We start from the raw sequence: 20,281 nt of genomic DNA on the forward strand, positions 1-20,281 counted from the left end.
ACATGCGCGCAGGGGAGCCCTGCGCAGGCGGGACCCGCCCCGGAAGTGACCCGTGGAGCCGGCCCCGGAAGTGGCGTGCCGTCTGGAGTGGTGAGTGCAAATAGCGGCCGGGGGAGCCCTCGCGTCCACGGCCCGGGCTTCCGGCTTCCCCTCAGCGCGCGTGGGCGTGCTCGGGTGGCCCGGAGACTCCTTTGGGTCGAGGTCCTGAGTGTGAAACGGTTCCTCCCGGATGTTGCTCTGTACCTGCTGTGGCGCGCGGTTGCACCGAACAGCGTGAGCGTTCGCACAGGAGCGGCGTCCTTCTGCGAGGGCGCTCTGGGCGGGCTGGGCCGGCACCGGGTACGCCGTCCGCGCCGCTGTGGACACCGGGGTCTGTCCTGCTCGCGGGCCTGTCGGGAGGAGGGAGGCGTGTCCTTGGGGCCAGCTCCCTGGAGGGGGCTTCCTTCTGTAGAGGGCCCTTCTCACGACACGAGCGGAAAGGAGATCACGCTTTTCAACGCAAGTCGGTTCCCAGGCAGATACGCTTTAGCAGAGAAAACGTGTCCACAGTTAAGGAGCACAAAACTGATCGTTTTAAAATGACCCTTGCCTCGGTTCCCTTGGATGGTGGTCGCGTACACATCCCTGATTTGAAGAACCCTGCTGTGAAATACGGGCAGCGAGGACACTGTGTTGGGCACGCGAGAGACTCTGAGTCTCAGCCTCCACTGCTTTAGAGTGGGCGTAAAGGGGCTTCTTCCCTGGCGGTCCAGCCGTTAAGACTCCGCGCTTCCACTGCAGGGGGCACCGTTCGATCCCCGGTCGGGGAACTGAGACCCCGCATGCCAGGCAGCGTGGTAAACAAAACAAAACGGCATAAAAAATGTAAGGGTCAGAAGTTATGGCACCATCACTTTAGGATACTTTAAGGAGGGTTTGTAAAGGCCCAGTTTAAAGCGGAGTGTGCAGGGAAACAGCAGAGTTAGTGTTTTTATCACGCGGTAGTACAGTGGAGTTGCTTCTGCTCCTGGACACCCCAGGATAAGGGGAGGGCCAGTTACCAGGACCAGCAGAGAGCAGCATAGACGGGGCTTCCTCGGCTGGAGGTCGACCTTCAGTCAGGATCCAGCCCTCCTGCGCCTCCCTGCAGTCTCCGCCCCACGGCAAGGTAGCTGAGAGTAGTCATGCAGGGTAGGCTTCTGAAACGGAGCAGGGTGGAAAAGGGGTCTAGAAAAGCAGATGGAAAAAAACAGCATGCACTGTTACCCCTCACAGGGTGGTTGTAAGGGATTTTTGTTTGTTTGTTTTTGGCCGAGCAGCTTGGGGGGTTCCCTGACCAGGGATTGAACCTGGGCCCTCGGCAGTGAGAGCGCAGAGTCCTGACCACTGGACCGCCGGGGAATTCCCATGGAAAAAAATTTAAAATTTCCGGGCTTCCCTGGTGGGACAGTGGTTGAGAGTCCGCCTGCCGATGCAGGGGACGCGGGTTCATGCCCCGGTCCGCGAGGATCCCGCGTGCCGCAGAGCGGCTGGGCCCGTGAGCCATGGCCGCTGAGCCTGTGCTCCGTGACGGGAGAGGCCACAACAGTGAGAGGCCCGCGTACTGCAAAACAAAACAAAAACAAAAACAAAAAAATTAAAATTTCCGTAGGAGGATCTTAGAGGCTCCTGGCAGATAATAATGTGTATGGACCAGTAGAACTGATCTTAACACTTTACAGAACAAAGTGGAGCCCTTGCTGTGTATTGAGCGCCTTCCCAGCATTTTTTAAAGCCCCCATCCTGTAATCATGAAGTCTGATTGACTCTGGGCCCTCAGCTTTCACCACCGTCCCACCTTTTGTACTCTGCTCTGCTGGGCCCAGGAAGAGGGATGCTCCTAGGAGGAATCTGAGTTCCCACTGCACAATAAAGACCAGCGCTGTCCAGTAGAACTTTCTGTAATGGTGGAAAGGTGCTAATGGGTGCTGGCCATTGTGGTACCCACTGGCCCCATGTGGCTGTGAGCACGTGAAATGTGGCTTGTGTGACTGAGGGACTGAATTTTTACGTTTAAAATTTTTTTAGTTAATTTAAACTTAATAGCCACATGGGGCTATTGGCCAGAGCAGGTAAAGCATTAGAAGGAAAACAAAGACCAAATAGTCATGTGAAACCAAAGTGAACTTGTTCACGTGGCAAGGGAGAGCCACGGCACGCGTTCAGCAGATTTTTCCAAACACACTGAAGAGGTAAAAAGGAGGAGTACTCCACATTAGGCAAGATTCAGAGTTCAGGTCTCTGGTTGGCTTTCTGATCGTCACCTCTGATTGATCGCTTTCAGGTTTCGTGTTACCAGTGCCCAGAAGCTTGGTTTTCAACCCGGCCGGGACGGATGGCGTAGCTCTCCAACAGACTTAGCTGTGGGTGTGCTTCTTTGATGATCAGGTGGTTGGTTTTGCCCCTTGACACCCTGCTTTCGCACTCCACTCCTCCCATCTGAGAGATCTGTGACCTTGGGTAAGTCACTTCACCTCTCTTTGCCTCTGTGTCCTCATCTGTACTTTCTTTACAGGGCTGTTATGAGAGTTAAATGCATTAATCCCTGGAAAACACTTAGAACAGTATCTTGCCAGTAGTGAGGTAGAGGTCTTAAATGTTTATTGTTAAGCTTATTGTTAAGCTAGATGCTTTTGTAATTGGTGTCACTGTAAATGGGATTGTTGTCTTAATTTCATTTTATAGTTTGCTGCTAGTATAGAAGAACACAGTTGACTTTTGCAAATTAACCTTGTAACCGATAACCTTGCTTCTTCCGGCGCACCGCAACGAGGAGCGGCACCCTCTCGCCGCAGCTAGAGAAAGCCTGTGCGCAGCAACGAAGACCCAACGCAGCCAAAAATAAATTAATTAAATAAATAAATTTATAAAAAACAAAACAAAACAAAAACCTTGCTTCTTTGTATATTAATTCTAATCTTTGTTTTATAGATTTCACTGGAATTTGCTGTGGAGACAGTCATATTTTCTGCAGTTTTACCTCTTCTTTTTTATTTTATTTTATTTTATTTTTTGCAGTACACGGGCCTCTCACTGCTGTGGCCTCTCCCGTTGCGGAGCACAGGCTCCGGATGCGCAAGCTCAGCGGCCATGGCTCACGGGCCCAGCCGCTCCGCGGCATGTGGGATCTTCCCAGACCGGGACACGAACCCGCGTCCCCTGCATCGGCAGGTGGACCCCCAACCACTGCGCCACCAGGGAAGCCCTATCACGCACATTTTTAATTGTTAGGCCTTCCTGATGACTAATTCCATTTGTCATTATCAGATGCCTTTGTTCATCTTAGGAAATGCTCTTTTTCTGGAAGTCTGTTTTGTCTGAGTTACGTGTATGGTTAGGTTTAGGGTACCATTTTATTATTTGTTTTCCCTTTGTGCCTCTTCTTTGTCCTGCTGTCCCCTTTCTTTTGAGTTATCGGAAAGGCTTTTAGCATTCCATTTCGTCTGCTTATTGGCTTTGGACATATCTCTGAGATACATGTTAGTGGTTGCTCTGGAGATTACAGTGATCCACTTACCTAACCTTTCATGATCCACTTAGACTTCAGACTTGTGCCACTTCACAGAAATGTGGAAACCTTGCAGTCACCTCTGCATGCATGGGAAACCCACTGGACAGTGTTATAATTTTCTTTCTACAGTCATACATATTTTAAAACTCTTACAAGGAAAAAATAGTCTTTTTCTTTTTTTTTTTAAAGGATAGGTACTTTTATTCATTTACTTATTTATTGGCTGCGTTGGGTCTTCGTTGCTGCATGCGGGCTTTTCTCTAGTTGCGGCGAGCGGGGGCTACTCTTTGTTGTGGTGCGTGGGCTTCTCATTGCTGTGGCTTCTCTGGTTGTGGAGCACGGGCTCTAGGCGCGCAGGCTTCAGTAGTTGTGGTGCGTGGGCTCAGTAGTTGTGGCGCACGGGCTTAGTTGCTCTGCGGCATGTGGGATTGTCCTAGACCAGGGATTGAACCCGTGTCCCCTGCACTGGCAGGTGGATTCTTAACCACTGCGCCACCAGGAAAGTCCCCCCAAAATAGTCTTTTATACTTACCATCTCTGTTGCTGTCTCCTCATTCCTAAAGGTTGGGGTTTCCCTGTGGTGTCATTTTCTTTCTGGGGTACTGCTTGTGGAGACAGTGTCTCCCACCACCCAGCATGTCTTACTTCATTTCCCTCCCTGAAGGATATTTTCACAGGCTGTGTAATAATGCTGGGTGGGACTTTTTTTCTTTTAGCACTTTAAAAATATCTTTTAAGAGGGCTTAATGCAGTGTGGGATCTTGGAACAGAAAAAGGATATTCATGGGGAAACGTGAAATCCAAATGGCATCCTGAGTTTAATTAATAACAACATAGCAGGGTTGGTTTCTTGGTTTTGACAAGTGTACCCTGGTCATGTAAGATGCTAATATTAGGGGAAACTGGATAAGATGTATATGGGAATATCACCTTTTCTGTAAATCTAAAATCATTCTGAAATAAAGGTGTATTTAGGACAATACATTAACAGGAAGATAACAGGAGGAGGGTGTCCCCATGGAGGGGCGGCCCAGTGGAAGGGGAGAGCACCTACGTCAGGAGGTGAAGGTTTGGTTACTGTCGAGGTTGGGTGAGTAAACATACTGCAGGTAATGGAGCCGGGACTCTGACAGTCAGAGGATGGACTTGCAAAGACAGAAGGAGAAAATTAGAACCTTGTGGTGTTGAATTGGAATTGGGATTATAGGTGTGAACCCATGGTTTTCAAAAGATGCTGCTCTAAAACTGTGGGTGGATCGGTGTAGCAGTGACTACAGATGTGAGTGTTGTGTGTGGATGCGTTTACCTTCATCTGCTCTGTCCACGGAGGGGACCCACGAGCAGCACCACCCCAGGACCCCTGAGCACCCCCCAGCATACAGGTGGCCTTGTAAATACCATTCTCCACTAAAAGAACCAGGGCTCCTTGGAGTAAAGGCTGGTTTCAGGGTCAACCAGGGAGAGTGCCCGGTGAGCGTGGAACATTTCGTGGCAGGAAGCAGGGAGCGCTCACAGGTTGAGGGGCACGTGCCAGAAGGACACCAAAGCCAAGGGATGGGCTGCCACTGCCCAAACCAGAGGCAATTTGAGCATTGGAGTAAATGATAGTAACAGCGTAGCTAACTGAATAAAATAGGAAACTGAGCCCGTAAAGATGAGTAAATGGGCAGTTTATGAGGAACGGGATTTGCACAGTCTCAGACCACCTCCCCCGAGGTCCTCGTAACTACACAGGGAGGGAGGGGCGCCCCGACGCAGGGAAGCTGCGCGGGAGCTCCGTGTGCAGGGTGAGCAAGGCCCCTGACGCGTGTGAAATTCCTGCCAAAGGTGCATTGCCCGCGGCTCGTCACAAAGGGACGTCCGTCAGAGGGAAAACGAGGACACACTGCAGAACAGCTGGCTTGTGACCTTCCAGGTGTCAGGGGCACGAGAGTCAGGGAGGGGCTGCAGAGACGTGGCAGCAAAACGCAGCTCGTGGTTCTGAGCCGGACCCTTTGCTGTGGGAGCTGCTATAGGGACCGTTAGCCAAAGCTGGGGGTCTGGGCGTGGCTGGTGGCCCGGTTTCAAAGGCCATCCCCCCGGTTCCGTAGGGGTGCCTCTGTCCACAGGGAGCCACACTGCCGTGTCCGGGGGGTTGGGGGTTCGGTGTCAGGTCGGCCGCTCACCCTCAAGTGATTCACGGACTCTCCTTTGAACTTTTCTATACCTGATTGTTTCCGAACAAAAAGCAAAGCTTTTCAGTGCCATGCAGAGGGAATAGCTCCCACCAAGGAAGTATTTCCTTTTCAGAAGGGTCAGGAGGTGTGGAGCAGGAGGTACAGGAGGGGCTTCAATGGAAAAGGCGAGCCCTGTGTCCTCGCCTGCTGTGTTGCGCACGTGGTGGCTTTATGATTATTTTTAAAGTAATGCGTGTACATTTATATCCCTTCTGTATGTGTAGTTCGTACTTAACCATGGGAGGAAAGCCTCAGTGGTTTCCTTTTATGTGGCACACGTGTGCCTGTGAAGCGGGGACATTGGAAGTGGGTGACGTTCAGAACAGTGGACGGGGAGGTGTTGTCGTCTCCTGGAGGGCTGGGCCTGAGATTCCTCGCGTTGGCCCTCAGCACCCACAAGATATATAATTATCACGAGCTGTTTAATGAACGAGCAGTGGTGTAAACAGCTCTTAGTTAATGAAAAGTGGCTCACGCTTACTGAGTTTTCACATGGGCCAGGTACTGCTGTCGTGCCTTCTGTCCCTCCCAGCCTGGTCCGTCGTCAGATGAGTGAACTGTCCTAGGTCGCCCTGGGGGAAAGGGGCAGAGGTCCTTGTGCAGAGTCTGGCGGCTTACCCACTGCACCCATAGGAAATACCCCACTGTGTTCCAGTTGGACCATTTCAAACTGTGCAGGATAACACCATAGCATCTGAGTAAATGGGTGTTTTTATTTTTAAGAAATTTGGATTTGAGGCTGAGATTTCCTTTTTAATATTTTCATTTAGCAGGTATTTGCTATTCTATAGGGAGTATATTCCAGAGTTGCAAGAGATTTAATGATGTAATCCTTTGTACACAGATCTTTCCCCCAAGTAGCATATAGGCTAAGGAGACTTGCTTTCGCTGCGCTGTGCAGCTTGCGGGATCTCAGTTCCCTGACCAGGGATCGAACCCGGACCTCCGGCAGTGAAAGCTCAGAGTCCCAACTGCTAGGCCGCCAGGGAACTCCCTCCAAGTAGCATATAGGCTAATAGGGCATGACTCGGGGTGGAAGGTGGTGAGTGAGGTAAGAAAGTCATTCGTTGGTTCATTTATTTGTTTCAGGAACACTCGCCAGCGTTCTCCTGTGCCAGGTGCTCACACTTCTTTAGTTTGGGTTTCATGTTCAGGTTTAAACCAGATGTCTTATTTTGCCAGTTTGCCTTTTGTTAAGGAGCCATGATACGTTCGAGGCTTTTCGCAGCGAGATCCTGGCCGGTGTTGGAGGGCGTGGGGTGCTGGACACCGTCGGCACGAGTGTTTCCCAGGCCCGGGCGGCTCCTTCCCCAGCACGCTTCTCCCAGGCTGCTCTCGGTCAGCTGTGCGGACTGCACCAAGCACCAGGAGCCCCCCAGGAAGAAGCTGCTCTCGGAGAAAAAATTGGTGAGGCTCTAACCTTGAAGGAATTTGACTGCCGTTTCCCCTCTGAAGGCACAGGGCGTTGTTTTGAGCTCTTGTTGTCTTGTCTTTGTTTATCCTTGGAAATGAGGCCGTGAGATGAAGGCCTGCGGGTACCAAATACTGGGCTGGCCTAAAACTGCGGCGGACCCAGGGCAGTGCCCAGCGTGCCAGAAGTGATGACCGTGTTCGCTCCCTTCGCCAGGAGGGCGCCTGGGGCTCATGTATCGTTAGCCTGTGCGTCTGAGATATGTACTATATATATTCTTAGGGACATGTGAATAGTTCTGAATTTATGGCATGGGGGTGTGGGGACCGGGGCATGCACCTTTAGTTTTATAGTTCTCCAAGGCTTACATGTTTTTTATTCTGTTTATCAAAACCTGTTTAAAACATGAATGATCTTTAATTAAATTCAAGAATACACATGTTTATAATCCACTTTGTTTCCTCCCAAGTGCGGCTTCCAATTAAGGCTCATAGGGCAAACAGTACTTCATGTGGAAAATTACTTTGGCAGTCAGCGTGTGCACTCAGATATATCAAGTTTTCACGTGGTTTTGTCTCCTCCCCAGAATGTAAACATTGACTCTTAAGTTTTATCTTCTGTACGATGCTCCTTAGTTGTGCTTTTTTCCCATCGGGGTTGATTTCCATTATGTTCAAAATTGTACATTGCGTTTTTGAAACAGTAATTCATGGTTTTTCCATGTGGTGGTGCCAGAGCATCATAAAGTATTTCTGTATTTTCCTTTAAAAAAAGATCTGCTTATGGAGTAGTGGATGGAAATGCAGATGCCCTGGTCCCCATGGAGGGGCCATGTGGGCGGCCACGTCAGCCTGTGCACATGTGCAGGGAGCAGGTGGGCTCCTCGGGACAGGACGGCTGGGCTGGGAGTGGCGTCCTCAACACTGCACCCTGGCACCTTGGGCAGCTGGACATCTTGTCCTGTGAGCAAGCGTTTATTAAATATTAACCTGGTTAGGGGACTTCCCTGGTGGTTAAAGCTCTGCGCTCCCAATGCAGGGGCTCAGGTTTGATCCCTGGTCAGGGAACTAGATCCCGCACGCCGCAACGAAGATCCCGCACGCCGCAACGAAGATCCCGCACGCCGCAACGAAGATCCCGTGTGCCACAGCTAAGACCCGGCGCAGCCGAATAAATAAATGTTAAAAAATATATAGATATACATATATATATATATGTTAACCTGGTTAGTTAGTTCTGATTCTTTAGGTAGGTTGTGTCTCCCTTAGGGACCTAGAGAAAAACTTGCTCTCAGATAAGGGCTCTGTCTGCATCACCACATTTAAAAAAGGAGCCCTGGGGCTTCCCTGGTGGTGCAGTGGTTGAGAGTCCGCCTGCCGATGCAGGGGACACGGGTTCGTGCCCCGGTCCGGGAAGATCCCACGTGCCGCGGAGCGGCTGGGCCCATGAGCCATGGCCGCTGAGCCTGCGCGTCCGGAGCCTGTGCTCCGCAATGGGAGAGGCCACAACAGTGAGAGGCCCACATACCGCAAAAAAAAAAAAAAAAAAAAGGAGCCCTGTTCAGTCAGCCACAGAAGACTTCTGTTCTTAGTTGGAAGCCTGATAATGGCCCAGGGACTGTCACTCTCATTCTCTCGTCCTGAGGAGCAGAACTCTCCATTAGTAAAGACCTGTTCTTTCTTTCTTTTTTTTTTTTTTAAAGACCTGTTATTTCAGTAACGTGTTTCTATTTGAAAAAGCTGGGAAGGCGCTTTATTTAAGGAGTATCTCCTAAACTGCGTTTTAGTTAGGTTTGGCGTGGAGTTCGTGACTGGGATGTGTATCCCGCGCTGGGCACTTTTAACATCTGCGTTGTTGATTTACATTTGCCCACAGATAGCAGTGACTTGTGGGAACTCGTTCTTATATTTGCATCTTAGGCCTGATTAGCAATATTAATATCATTAGCTTCTAATTTTAAAGCCTGTCATGGGTAGAAAAGGTACATTACAAATGACTGCTTGGTCCTTGGGAGGACTGCAGAGTTAATAACGACAGGCCTCTGTGTGTTCTCTGCAGAAAAGGCATTTTGTGGACCATCGCCGAGTGCTTGTCCGAGGGGGACGCGGAGGTGACGGGGTAAGCTGCTTCCACAGTGAGCCCCGGAAGGAGTTTGGAGGCCCCGATGGTGGCGACGGAGGCTACGGCGGCCACGTCATCCTGAGAGGCAGGTGTCCCGAGGGGCAGCCCGGGGAAACGCGCTGTGTCTGCGCGCCTCCGGGGTGGGGAGTTTTCACCTTCTTATCCTAACAGGAAGTTGGATTCAAAAATTGACCTGTGGACATCATTTTATTAAATTACGTGGATGTTCACATTTAGATAATCCACCCAAAACCAACTTTGATGGTTTTGGTTTTTTTTATTTCAGGAACACAAAGACAGTTTACTGTCAGGGAATCTAACATTCTGGTACAGTCTGTCAAAGGGTTAATCTGTTACTATCTCAGTCAAGTGCTGAAAGGGTACTGATTGCCCTGACACACATGGAGCACAAATATTAGCAAACTAGTCCCCTCAGTAACCATTCACAGCATAGTAAGTACAGCTGTTTTCAAGATGATGATGACATTATGGGTAACTTTTGAATTGTTTGAAAATTGTAGTATTTTTTGAAAGAAAATAGGAAATTAAATTTTTCAAAAAATCACATTGCGGGCTTCCCTGGTGGCGCAGTGGTTGAGAGTCCGCCTGCGATGCAGGGGACACGGGTTTGTGCCCCGGTCCGGGAGGATCCCACATGCCGCGGAGCGGCTGGGCCCGTGAGCCATGGCCGCTGAGCCTGCGCGTCTGGAGCCTGTGCTCTGCAACGGGAGAGGCCACAACAGTGAGAGGCCCGCGTACTGCAAAAAAAAAAAATCACATTGCTAGTTTAGCGACTTTTGCTACAACTTTATTCCGTGGTCCCAGGTGCATTCTTTAGATTTTTTTTTCATTTTTATTTTATTATTTATTTATTTATTTTTGGCTGTGTTGGGTCTTTGTGGTTGCACGTGGGCTTTCTCTAGTTGCGGAGAGCAGGGGCTACTCTTTGTTGTGGTGCGCAGGCTTCTCATTGCAGTGGCTTCTCTTGTTGCGGAGCATGGGCTCTAGGCACCTGGGCTTCAGTAGTTGTGATGCGTGGGTTCAGTAGTTGTGGCTTAGGGGCTCTAGAGCGCAGGCTCAGTAGTTGTGGCACACGGGCTTAGTTGCTCCATGACATGTGGGATCTTCCCGGACCAGGGCTCGAACCCGTGTTCCCTGCATTGGCAGGTGGATTCTTAACCACTGTGCCACCAGGGAGGTCCCGTCCCAGGTGCATTCTTAACGTTCTGAATCTGAACAAAAGAAACTTAACGACATGAGATGGGTCTGCCTTTGACACAGAGGGAGATGACGCTTCTCGCTCTGACTTCCAGTTGACCGGCAAGTCAAGTCCCTGTCCTCAGTCCTGTCTCAGTACCAGGGCTTTGACGGAGGAGCCGGCGGCAGGAAGAACTGCTTTGGGCGAAGCGGCGCCGTCCTCTACATCCAGGTAGGCCATCTGGACCATCAAGCTCCCAGGTCCTGCCGAGTGGTCCAGAGGGGCCCCGTCCTCCACAGAGCAACCCTGGACGGGGACTCTGTGCTGATTTCATACCGTGTGAATGTGTCACCTGTTCAGAAAGTCATGAAACGATTATATTTACGGCGAGGGGCCCGTAGGTCTCCCCCGCTGTCTCCAGCCCCGTGGGGCCCGCAGGTCTCCCCCGCTGTCTCCAGCCCCGTGATCTGCCCCCACCTACCCTCTCGGGCACCTCCCTACGAGTGGAGAGTTTGTGCTTTCAGCATCACTCTCGTTTTCCAGATGCTTTTGTTCACCCTGATGCTTTAGACGCACTGTTGGGAAAAGCCATTTATGCAGTTTGCCTGCAGTGCAGTCAGCCTCTCAAGCCCTTTAGGGCTGGGCCCTTTCCCAGGTCCTTTGTCCCTTTGTGGAGCTTAGTTGTGCCTCCCTTCTCATGCTGCCCCTATAAGCACTTGTTATTTTTCAGGTCCCCGTGGGCACTTTGGTGAAGGAGGGAAACGAAGTCCTGGCTGACCTCTCGCACCCGGGTGATGAGTTCATCGCAGCACTGGGCGGGGCAGGCGGGAAGGGCAACCGCTTTTTCCTGGCCAACAGCAACCGAGCGCCCACGACTTGTACCCCCGGACAGCCGGGTCAGGAGCGGGTCCTCTTCCTGGAGCTCAAAACGGTGGCACACGCTGGGCTGGTGGGTGTCACCTGAAGCCCCGGCGGGAGGATGGTGGGGGACATGCCAGGAGGGCGGCGGCCGGGCAGCCCACTTTCTCCCATCAGAGCCTGTTGGCTTCGTCAGGAGCCCTGCTGTCCTCGTCCCCGGTTCCCGACCCAAGACCCCCGACCTTGGCCGTCCCCACTCTCTTCCAGGTCGGATTCCCCAACGCGGGGAAATCCTCGCTTCTCCGGGCCATTTCCAACGCAAGGCCCACTGTGGCCTCCTACCCATTCACCACCCTGAACCCGCACGTGGGGGTTGTTCACTGCGAGGACCACCAGCAAATAGCAGGTAGGACACCAGGGCCTCTCAGAGAGTCAGGGCGACGATGGGGTTCAGAGCAATGCTTATGTAACTCTTGCGTGTAGCGTTGTTTTCTTCATTTGAAAACTGTGGTTCTTTATCAGAATCAGGTTTTAGGTTTGCTTCCCACCCTCTCCCCCAGGCATCTGTTAGTGGCAGTGCAGGAATTGGAGTTTAAATTTCAAACCTGGGGAAATTATTCCTTTTCACCGCCTCTATTCTTCTCTTTCATCTACGGGGAACTCGGCACCATCAGTCATGTGGACAACGTGTGATTTAAAAAGCTTTCCCTGTACCATTTTGAGAGAAGAAAACTTTCCAGAAGATAATGTACCCATTAAAAATAGTCAGCCTGCTGGCGACGCGATTTGTGTAGCGCTTTATACTTGCAGAAGACGCTATCGTTTCTATCGGTAATCCAATTATTAATAGAGTACAGGAAGCCGTCTTCCCCTTTTTTGAATCATTTTTGAAGCCAGAAAGACTGCAATGTGTTAAGTAGTTCTTATTAGACTGATCTGTCATCACGCCTGTCAACCAGATACTTCAAAGCATTAGCAGAGCTGAAAGCTGAGATGCCTCAGATGGTAATTGGCCTGATGCATCACTGAGGCAGTAAATTGAACGACTTCACTTGCAAGGTGTTCCTTGGCAGGAGAGGATCAGAACTCAGAGGTCTCAGGTTCCCCTCCTGGACCGTCTGCTCTTCTCCTCCGCAGTGGCCGACATCCCGGGCATTGTCCGCGGAGCCCACCGGAACCGGGGCCTGGGCTTGGCCTTCCTGAGGCACATCGAGCGCTGCCCCTTCCTCCTGTTCGTGCTGGACCTCTCGGTGCCAGAGCCGTGGACGCAGCTGGATGACCTGAAGTACGAGCTAGAACAGTACAGGGAAGGCCTGTCCGAGAGACCCCATGCCGTCGTGGCGAACAAGGTCGACCTCCCTCAGGCCAGAGCCCAGCTGCCCCAGCTGCAGGCCCGCCTAGGCCGAGAGGCCATCGCCCTGTCAGCGGCCACTGGGGAGAACCTGGAGGGGCTGCTGCTGCATCTGAAGGAGCTGCACGATGACCACGTGGCCACGGAGCTGGAGCGGGGCCGCCAGCCTCTCCGGTGGTAGCGGAGGTGGTAGGCCGGGAGGTGGCATGGGCAGTGCCCAGGCAGGCTGACTGTGACCGGAGATGAGGAAGGAGCCCCAAAGAATCAGAGGCCTTGGTGCAGCGGCCTCCCCACCAGCTCAGGGCTCCCCACCAATGCGCCCCCCTGCCCTGGGCCTGGGACCTTGGGGCGGTGGACGCTCACGCACCCGCCCATCTGTTCCCGGTGCTTCCCGCGCCCGCCTGCATGCGACTGATGTGCTACGATGGGCTCGTCTGTGTTAATTGGCCCCTGATTAGCAGGGACCACACTCTGCCTGATGTCGCCAAATGCTGCCAAGTGCACGCGGGGGGTGGGAGCCGGTGCTCCCTGCTGACCCTTGGGTGGCGGCAGCTGTCGCAGAGGTGGGCCCTTGATTCCACGGCTGTCAACACGCCCCGTGAGCGCAGTTTGGCGGGGATGCTCTGCTGTGCGAGGGCCGGGGGAGGGAAAGCATTTGCAGGTGCAATCCTCAGATGCCGCCGTCTGAGGCAAGCAGTGAGGGTGACACCCGCCCTGTTGTCCCAGACGGCGCCGTGCTCTTTGGGAGCCGAGCTTCACGACTGCTCCCAGTATCCGACCCAGGGACGTGTGGCTTCTGACCCACTTAGTACACGCGAACAGGTTATTAACTGCGGACTGCAGGTGGGGCATGGCAGCGCCGTCCCCCAGGGTAGCCAGTGTCTCAGGTTTGTGCTTCTAGGTGTCGATGGGAGCCGCGCCCGCGCCCCCAGCGTCCCCTGACTGCAGGTGCCCCGTGAGGACGGCGCAGCTGCTCCTAGCCTGCTCATCCGGCAAAATGGCCTGGAACTTTTGTTCCCCCCAAATAAAGTCTGATGCATCTGATGTGTCCCTGAGGGCCTAAGGGATGAGTGGAGAAGGGACCCGGGGCCCTTTGGGGATCGGCCTCAGGGTCCGGAGGCAGCTGGGCCGCTGGGTGCACTTAGGCCAGTGTCTTTTCCACACGTGGGGGTTGGGCAAACCTCGAATAATAAGCCAGTGCCTGAGCTTTCAGGAGCAATTCCGTTTTGATCTGACATCAAATTTGCAACTAGAACAAGAGTCCTTTACCTGAACCTTTATTTCAATGCCTTGTAATTTCAGAGGTCCTTGTGTTCTGGAAACCAGAGCTGGGTTTTGCATGTATTTGCTCTCTCTCAGGCCACCGCGAAGAGCAGCATTAATTATCCACGGCCTTTCATCTTGCTTGCTGGGCGCCCACCACGTGTGCTCTTCAGAGGGGAGACGCTCAAGATGCCTCCCGTAGCTGACCCAGAAGGGGTGCCCCAGAGGGCAGGGGCTCTGTCCTGTTCTCGACTGTGCCCCCAGCAGCCTCAGGACCTGACCCCAAGGGGGCACCAGTACGTATTTGTGGAATGAGCGAGTGCGTGGTGGCTGATGTCAGGTGCGTTTAGGTTTCTTTTAGTTTGAAGACTATTTGACGGGTGGGTGGGTGCCGAGCAAGAGCCGTGGCCCGCTCCCCAGGCCCAGCTTCAGCCGGGCCCACCTCTTCTGGCCGTTCCCGCTCAGTGACCTGCTCCAAAGTCTCAGCAACTCTTGCTTCCTTGATCAGCCCGGGGCGCCACCTGTTGACCTCTGGCCCCTGGACGGGACTTCGCTTTCTCATGTCCCCCTCCCTGTGCCCTCCCCACGGCCGCACCGGGTGGCCTGGGTCTGCGTCAGGCCAGCAGGGCGTGGGCTGTGGGGCCAGGTGCTTGGCCGTCTCCATGGGGCCCTCGTTCGCTGGGGGCTGGCACAGCCCCGCCTTGTTTCTTTGCCTGGCTTTACCTCTTCCTCTGCGTGGTGTTTGTGTCCCAGCGTTGTCCCTCCCCTACTGATTTCGTCTCCCAGAAGCTCCAGCCGCCAGCCTTTCCCTGAGATTTCTTCTCTGTGCCCTTGGCCCTCTGTTCCCATGCAGGCGGTGGGCTCAGCGCCTGGCGGGGCCTCCCGGGGCGGGGTGGCCGTCTCCTCCCTGGTCTCCTCTCCCTCCCGCTTTCCTCTCTAATTCATTGGCAAAGACCCTATTTCCAGATAAGGTCACATTGTAAGTTTCCAGTGCTTGTGAATTTGAGGGTGCCGTCAGCCCAGTCAGCACTCTATTCTAGTACCCTGCTCAGGCCCCTTGGTCTCCCCGCACGGCAGCGCAGGCGCCATAATCCCTGTATGCACGGGTCCTTCCTCCACCCCATCTTGGGCCACCCCCTCCCTCCAGCAAAGCCCCAGCCCTGACCTGGCCTGCCCTCCCCTGCTGCCCATCCCCTCCCTCTGTCCTCTGCTCCAGCTGCTTCTTGGCTACACTAAGGACCCTCCAGGACAGCAGGCTTTTGTGCTGCCAGTCCCTGTGATGCAAGTGCCCGTCCTCAGACACCCTATGAATGCCCCCCAGCTGGGGGCCTCTGACCACCTGATCAAGCAGCCCCACCCACAAGGGCCCTGCCCTGCGCCCCGCCAGCCGCTGTCAGGCGTATGGCCCCCTGGCCTGGCCTTCCGCATCAGCCCCTACCGCCACGAGGCTCCTGGTCTGGGCTGCGTCGCAGGGCCGGGACAGTGCCGGCACCGGAGGCATAACAGACGTGCTGGGCAGGTTGTAGTTCAGTTGAATACATGCACGTGTGTGGGGATACATGCCAGCATGTTTACGGACAGGGCACACGTTCAAAGACCATGGAGTGGAGAGCACCGCCCAGCGACAGGGCAGCAGGCGGCTGCGCCACGTGGCTGCCTGCGGATTCCATTCAGACGGTGGGAGGGGGGCCGACCTGGGGTGGGGAGGTGGCTGCGGCTCTAAAAGCACGAGGAGCCTGGCGGTGTCGTGTGTTGTGATGAAGTCGCACTGAGCGTTTGATGGGTAGACTTCCAGTTTGGGAAAACGAGGACGTTCCGGAGGTGGGTGGTGGGGATGGCCGCACGCCTCTGAGCTGTGCACTGAAATGGCGGAAAGGGCAAATTTTAGATGTATTTGACCATAGTGAAAACACACGTAGAACTAAGCGCACACACTCACATACGCACATGTAGTTACGCAGGCACACGCGTGCAGGTGAGCATGCTCTGGGCGCTGTCTGCCGTTGATGTTCATCTTCTCGTTGCCAGGGCGGCTCTAATGCTCGGACCCACCAAGGCCAGAGTGTCGCCTCTCCGGAAAGGGCAAAAGGCCAAACGGAGTAGAGGGGACACACAGGCCTCTGGGGCGGGGCTGTGCGTGCCCGAGAAGGGGCCCCTGGGCGGTCTCGTTCTGTCTTGCAATCCTTTGATTCTTTAGAGGAAAATATCTTTCCTTGCAAGGAATCAGTGGGCACCCGTGGGTTGATATTTTCCCAGAGCCAGGAAATCCTTCCAGTTTCTGCTGTGGCCTTGGGGTGGGCAGGTTGCCCAGCCCAGCCCACTGAACCTGTTACGCTCAGCACTGGGAGTGTCGCCGGGACGCCCACGCTTGTCACCCCCCCCAGCTGCCTGGTTTTCATCGTCTGTACAGCGGGGACACTAAGGCCCAGCAGAGTAGCTTAAGACCCGCGGCCTGGCCTGGGGGTCAAGCCTGCTCACTTCAGCCCCACCCAGGGTACGCAGCCCCTGCCCTGTGTGGGGTCTTGTGGGAGCCACAGGTAAGGACAGAGCAAGCCTCAGGGTTGAGAGGGCCGTGCCCCCAGGATGCCAGCACGCCGCCCCTGGCCAGGCCCAGGACTCCAGGCCACAGGCAGCCACCCGCCCACCCTCCCACCAGCCCAGCCCTGGTCCCTTCCCGTGGCTTCCAGAGACCTGGATGGATCCCTAGAGCCCAGCCCGGCCCCTGCAGTGTCTGTGAACACGGGGAGGGTCACCGGCTCTGTTAGGATTGAATTTCAGATTCACAACAAAGAATGCAGTACTTAGCTAACAGATTATTTGTTGTGACTCTGAAATCCAGATTGCACTGAGCTCCTGTGTTTTACCTGATGGCGGAAGTGAAGGGGTGAGGTGCGGGGGAGGTCGTGGAATCAGCCCTCATTGATGCTGGGCCTGCAGGGAGGGCTGGGGGGCTGGGCCAACTTGGGCGAGGCTGTACCTCTGCGAGGGGCCCTGCCTTTCTCCCATCCCTGGAGGGGGCCTTGGGGGGCAGAGGCCAGCTGCCCCCGCTGTCCTTGGGGTGGACCCAGCAGCAGCCACCCCTGCCTAAGATGGTGGGTACCTGTCCGCCTGTCTGCCTTCCCCGTGACAAGGGGGTGCCAGCTGGCTCACAGGAACCACGGAGGAACGTCTGGGGTCCATGGCTGATTAAAGGGGGCAACTTGAAGCACCCGGCACTGGTCCCATGAAATATCCGTGTGGCCCGCAGAGCTGCTGGCCCACCACGGGGGTTCCGTGCAGGATCTCCGAGCAAGGGACCCTGACGTCCCAGCTGCACGGATCTGGAATCCTTGGTGAAGTCAGCGTCTGGCTCAGGGCCCAGCAGGTAGCAGGAGCTCAAGAAAGTGCAGACATCATCCACCCCCAGCCCTTCACCCACTTGGTGTGTCTTACGGTCTGAAATACCTGCATTAGAATTTGCCTTCTTTGATTTAAAGATCGAGATCATCCTCTGTTACAGTGCACATCTCCCCCTGTCCCTGGAGGAGTCAGTCCCACACACTTCAGTATGAGTTAATGGATTGGAGGGGCTGGGACAGAGCCGAGCCTGGGCTGTCAAAGGAAGCCCCAGGCCCTGAGGGGCACCCGGGAGGGGCTGGTGAGGAATGGTCTACCCCCTGCCCCCTCCTGGCTTCTCAGGAATGTGGTCCTGCTAAGCTGGGGCCCAGGAAGGAGGGCAGAAGGCAGGCTGTTCCCCGTCCACTGAGCTGCCCCGACTCCTACACCTCTGCTCAGAACCAGGCTTTGCTGGACTCTTTAAAGATCGTCCAGCATTTAAAGTGGAAGCATTTAAAGATCATCAAATTTGTCATGTTTGAATTTGGAAACTGGTGACTTCGGAGTGTCACGGATGCATTTTTAGCGCAATTCCCACAGCGCTACCACCCCCTCCCCCCTTACATCCAAAACCCTCCTCTCCTCTCTCCCTTCTCCCCTTTCTTCTTTCTCTTTTGAAGGATATTTTTGCGCCCTTCTGAGATTTGTGTCTGACAAACTCCAGAGCAAGGTGCCTCCTCTGGACACAGCGCCTGCCACCCTGGAGCAGGATGCCGCGTGCTGTCTGGGACGCTCTCCTTAATGGACAGGGAATCTAAGGCCAAGGCACTCGCCTGGCCGAGGTCCCCCTGTGGACAGGAAGGATGTCACAGAGAAATGGCTTGGCCTCCTGACCTTTCACCCTTAGAGCCAGTATGTTACTCCTAATATACCAAAATTCATTATTTTCCTGCCAACAATCATTACTAAATAATTGACTCACTTTCCTATTTTTTATTAAAGTCACAGACCTCCCATGGGCAGAAGTGTTCTGTTCCCCTCCCCTACCCCAAGACAGAGGGATGCCAGCTTGGGCCATCACATTACAAAACGTCATTTCATTGCCGGCTTTAGGAAGGAAGGGGCATTTGGTGACTCATGAAACTGAAAGGTCCAGGTTCTAGCTTCAGGCCAGGCTGGATCCAGGCGCTCAGACAACAGCACGTGGAAGCCGTCTCCGTCCAGCTCTCGGGTGGCTTTCCTCCGCCTCGGCTGTACCAGGTGTGCCCCCTCCACGGGGTGGCCTCTGTGAGGATAATGTCAGAGGCCGCCAGGCCGGCAGCCCCAGCTGAAGGGGAGCACAGGCCTCCCAGGGCACCAGACAAGGTCCCAGGACTGCTGCTCTCTGGCCTCACTGGAGACGTGCACCACCCCAACCTTTCCCGGTGATTCTGACCAGCCATGCCTGGGATCCATGCCCATCCTGGAGCCACTGAAGTAAACGGGGAATGGTTCCCAAAGGAGAAACGGGCTGCTGTCACCAGAAGAATGGGTGCAGCAAGAGGCCTTGGGCACACTCAGGAGCATGTGTGTGTCCCCTGAGCCTGCTCCGGGTGCCTGGGGGTCGGGCTCGGGAGAGGAAAGAGAAGGTGGCCCTGAGAGCCGAGGGCCTTGGGAAAATGGTCATGGAAGGAAAGTCATTAGCTGTGTGACCTTGAGCAGGTCATTTAACCTTTCTGTGCCTTTGTTTCCTCATCTGTAAAATGGGAATAATAGTACCTACTCTGTTTGGGAACTAGATGAGTTTACATAAGAAGAGGGTTCGGAATGGTGCCCGGAACATAGTAAGTCTGTTCATTATAATTGTAGTCTAAGCACAGTCCCTGTGCCAGGCGCCATGGCCATCCTTCCTGGGCAGCACCAGGGACCCCCAGCCTCAGGCCCTGCATGCTCCAGGACCCCCAGCCCTGACCTGCCGGAGCCAGCATCCCTCCCCAGATGCGCCATCAGGCAGGTCTCCCCGGTGTGCTCGCCATCCCAGGGATGCAGTTGGGCCCCCAGGAAGGTGCAGCGTGGCAGGGACCCGCTCACACACCACCATCCCCTGCGGTGCCTGGGGAGAACCCAGGGAAGAGTGAGGATGGGGTCCTGGCCCCCACCAACTGCTGAGTGCGGGATATGGGGAGAGTCGCCCAGCCACCAGGGTCCTGGCTCTGGGGAGTCTGCAGAATGGATAGTTGAGCAGCCCCCCGTGGGGTGGCCACGAGGATGCAGGGCTGCAGTAAATGTTGGTGGAAATGTTCTTTGCAGCCCCGAGTCCAGCCACGAGTGTCAGGATGGGGGGTGGGGAGGCAGAGGCCAGACAGCGTGTGGCTCCCCAGATCTCAGGCCTCCAGAAGCCCTGCCGGCTGACCCCAGGCCTCCGTTTTCATGGCCCTGATGCCCCGAAAAGAGCATTGAATAATTTGTCCTTTTGTAGAAGGATGGGGACTGCCTGCTGGGCTCCTGAGAATGTAGGGTCTTCACCCCAGGCTGGCAAGGACCCTCACCCAGCATGTGCACAGAAGCTGTTCTCGGGGGGTGCCCCAGAGCAAGCACCGGGGCGGGAGCGGCAGCCGGACATACGTAGCCGGTGCCAGACCAAGGAGCCCTGCAGATGTGCTGGCCCCTGAGGGCTGACAGCTGGCCCCGATGGGAGGAGCCAGGTCATCCACGGGCACCCAGGGCAGAACCCTGTGTCGGGCCATTGCCCAGGTCCTCAGTGCCACTGCCTCCCAGCCTCATGCCCCTGCCAGTCTCTGCACCCACTGCTAGGACTGCGCTGACACAGGCGGGCCACCCAGACTGTGCTCCATCCTAGGGCCTAAGGCTCACTCTCTGGATGCCTTATTGTCCTCAGAAGCAAGGCCACGCTCCTTACCTTAGCCTCCAGGCCCTGAAACATCACTGCCCCTCTGCACCCCTCACCTGCGGGCCCTTCCTTCAGCCTCAGGCTCGGCCTCTGCCACCTCTCGGGGCTCCCACCACTGGGCTCAGTGGA

The 20,281-nt window shown here is 54.7% G+C and overlaps 1 protein-coding gene across 8 annotated transcripts; it reads left to right on the forward strand.

Moving 5' to 3' along the window:
- The first annotated feature begins 23 nt into the window (after positions 1-23).
- On the forward strand, positions 24-13,734 carry MTG2 (mitochondrial ribosome associated GTPase 2). 8 transcript variants are annotated; one of them, XM_067708646.1, is made up of 8 exons: positions 24-90; positions 2,303-2,478; positions 6,928-7,152; positions 9,215-9,362; positions 10,591-10,706; positions 11,206-11,424; positions 11,601-11,739; positions 12,471-13,734. In XM_067708646.1, the coding sequence occupies exons 3-8, from the start codon at positions 6,949-6,951 to the stop codon at positions 12,863-12,865; spliced, it is 1,221 nt and encodes a 406-aa protein (XP_067564747.1). In that variant the 5' UTR covers positions 24-90; positions 2,303-2,478; positions 6,928-6,948; the 3' UTR covers positions 12,866-13,734. The 8 variants fall into 8 exon arrangements, with proteins under 8 accessions (XP_067564747.1, XP_067564750.1, XP_067564751.1 ...); XM_067708647.1 differs by lacking the exon at positions 24-90 and adding an exon at positions 116-273; XM_067708644.1 differs by lacking the exon at positions 24-90 and adding an exon at positions 193-339.
- Positions 13,735-20,281: the final 6,547 nt, after the last annotated feature.

Source organism: Pseudorca crassidens, chromosome 15, assembly GCF_039906515.1.
Source record: "Pseudorca crassidens isolate mPseCra1 chromosome 15, mPseCra1.hap1, whole genome shotgun sequence".
Lineage (NCBI taxonomy): Eukaryota > Metazoa > Chordata > Mammalia > Artiodactyla > Delphinidae > Pseudorca > Pseudorca crassidens.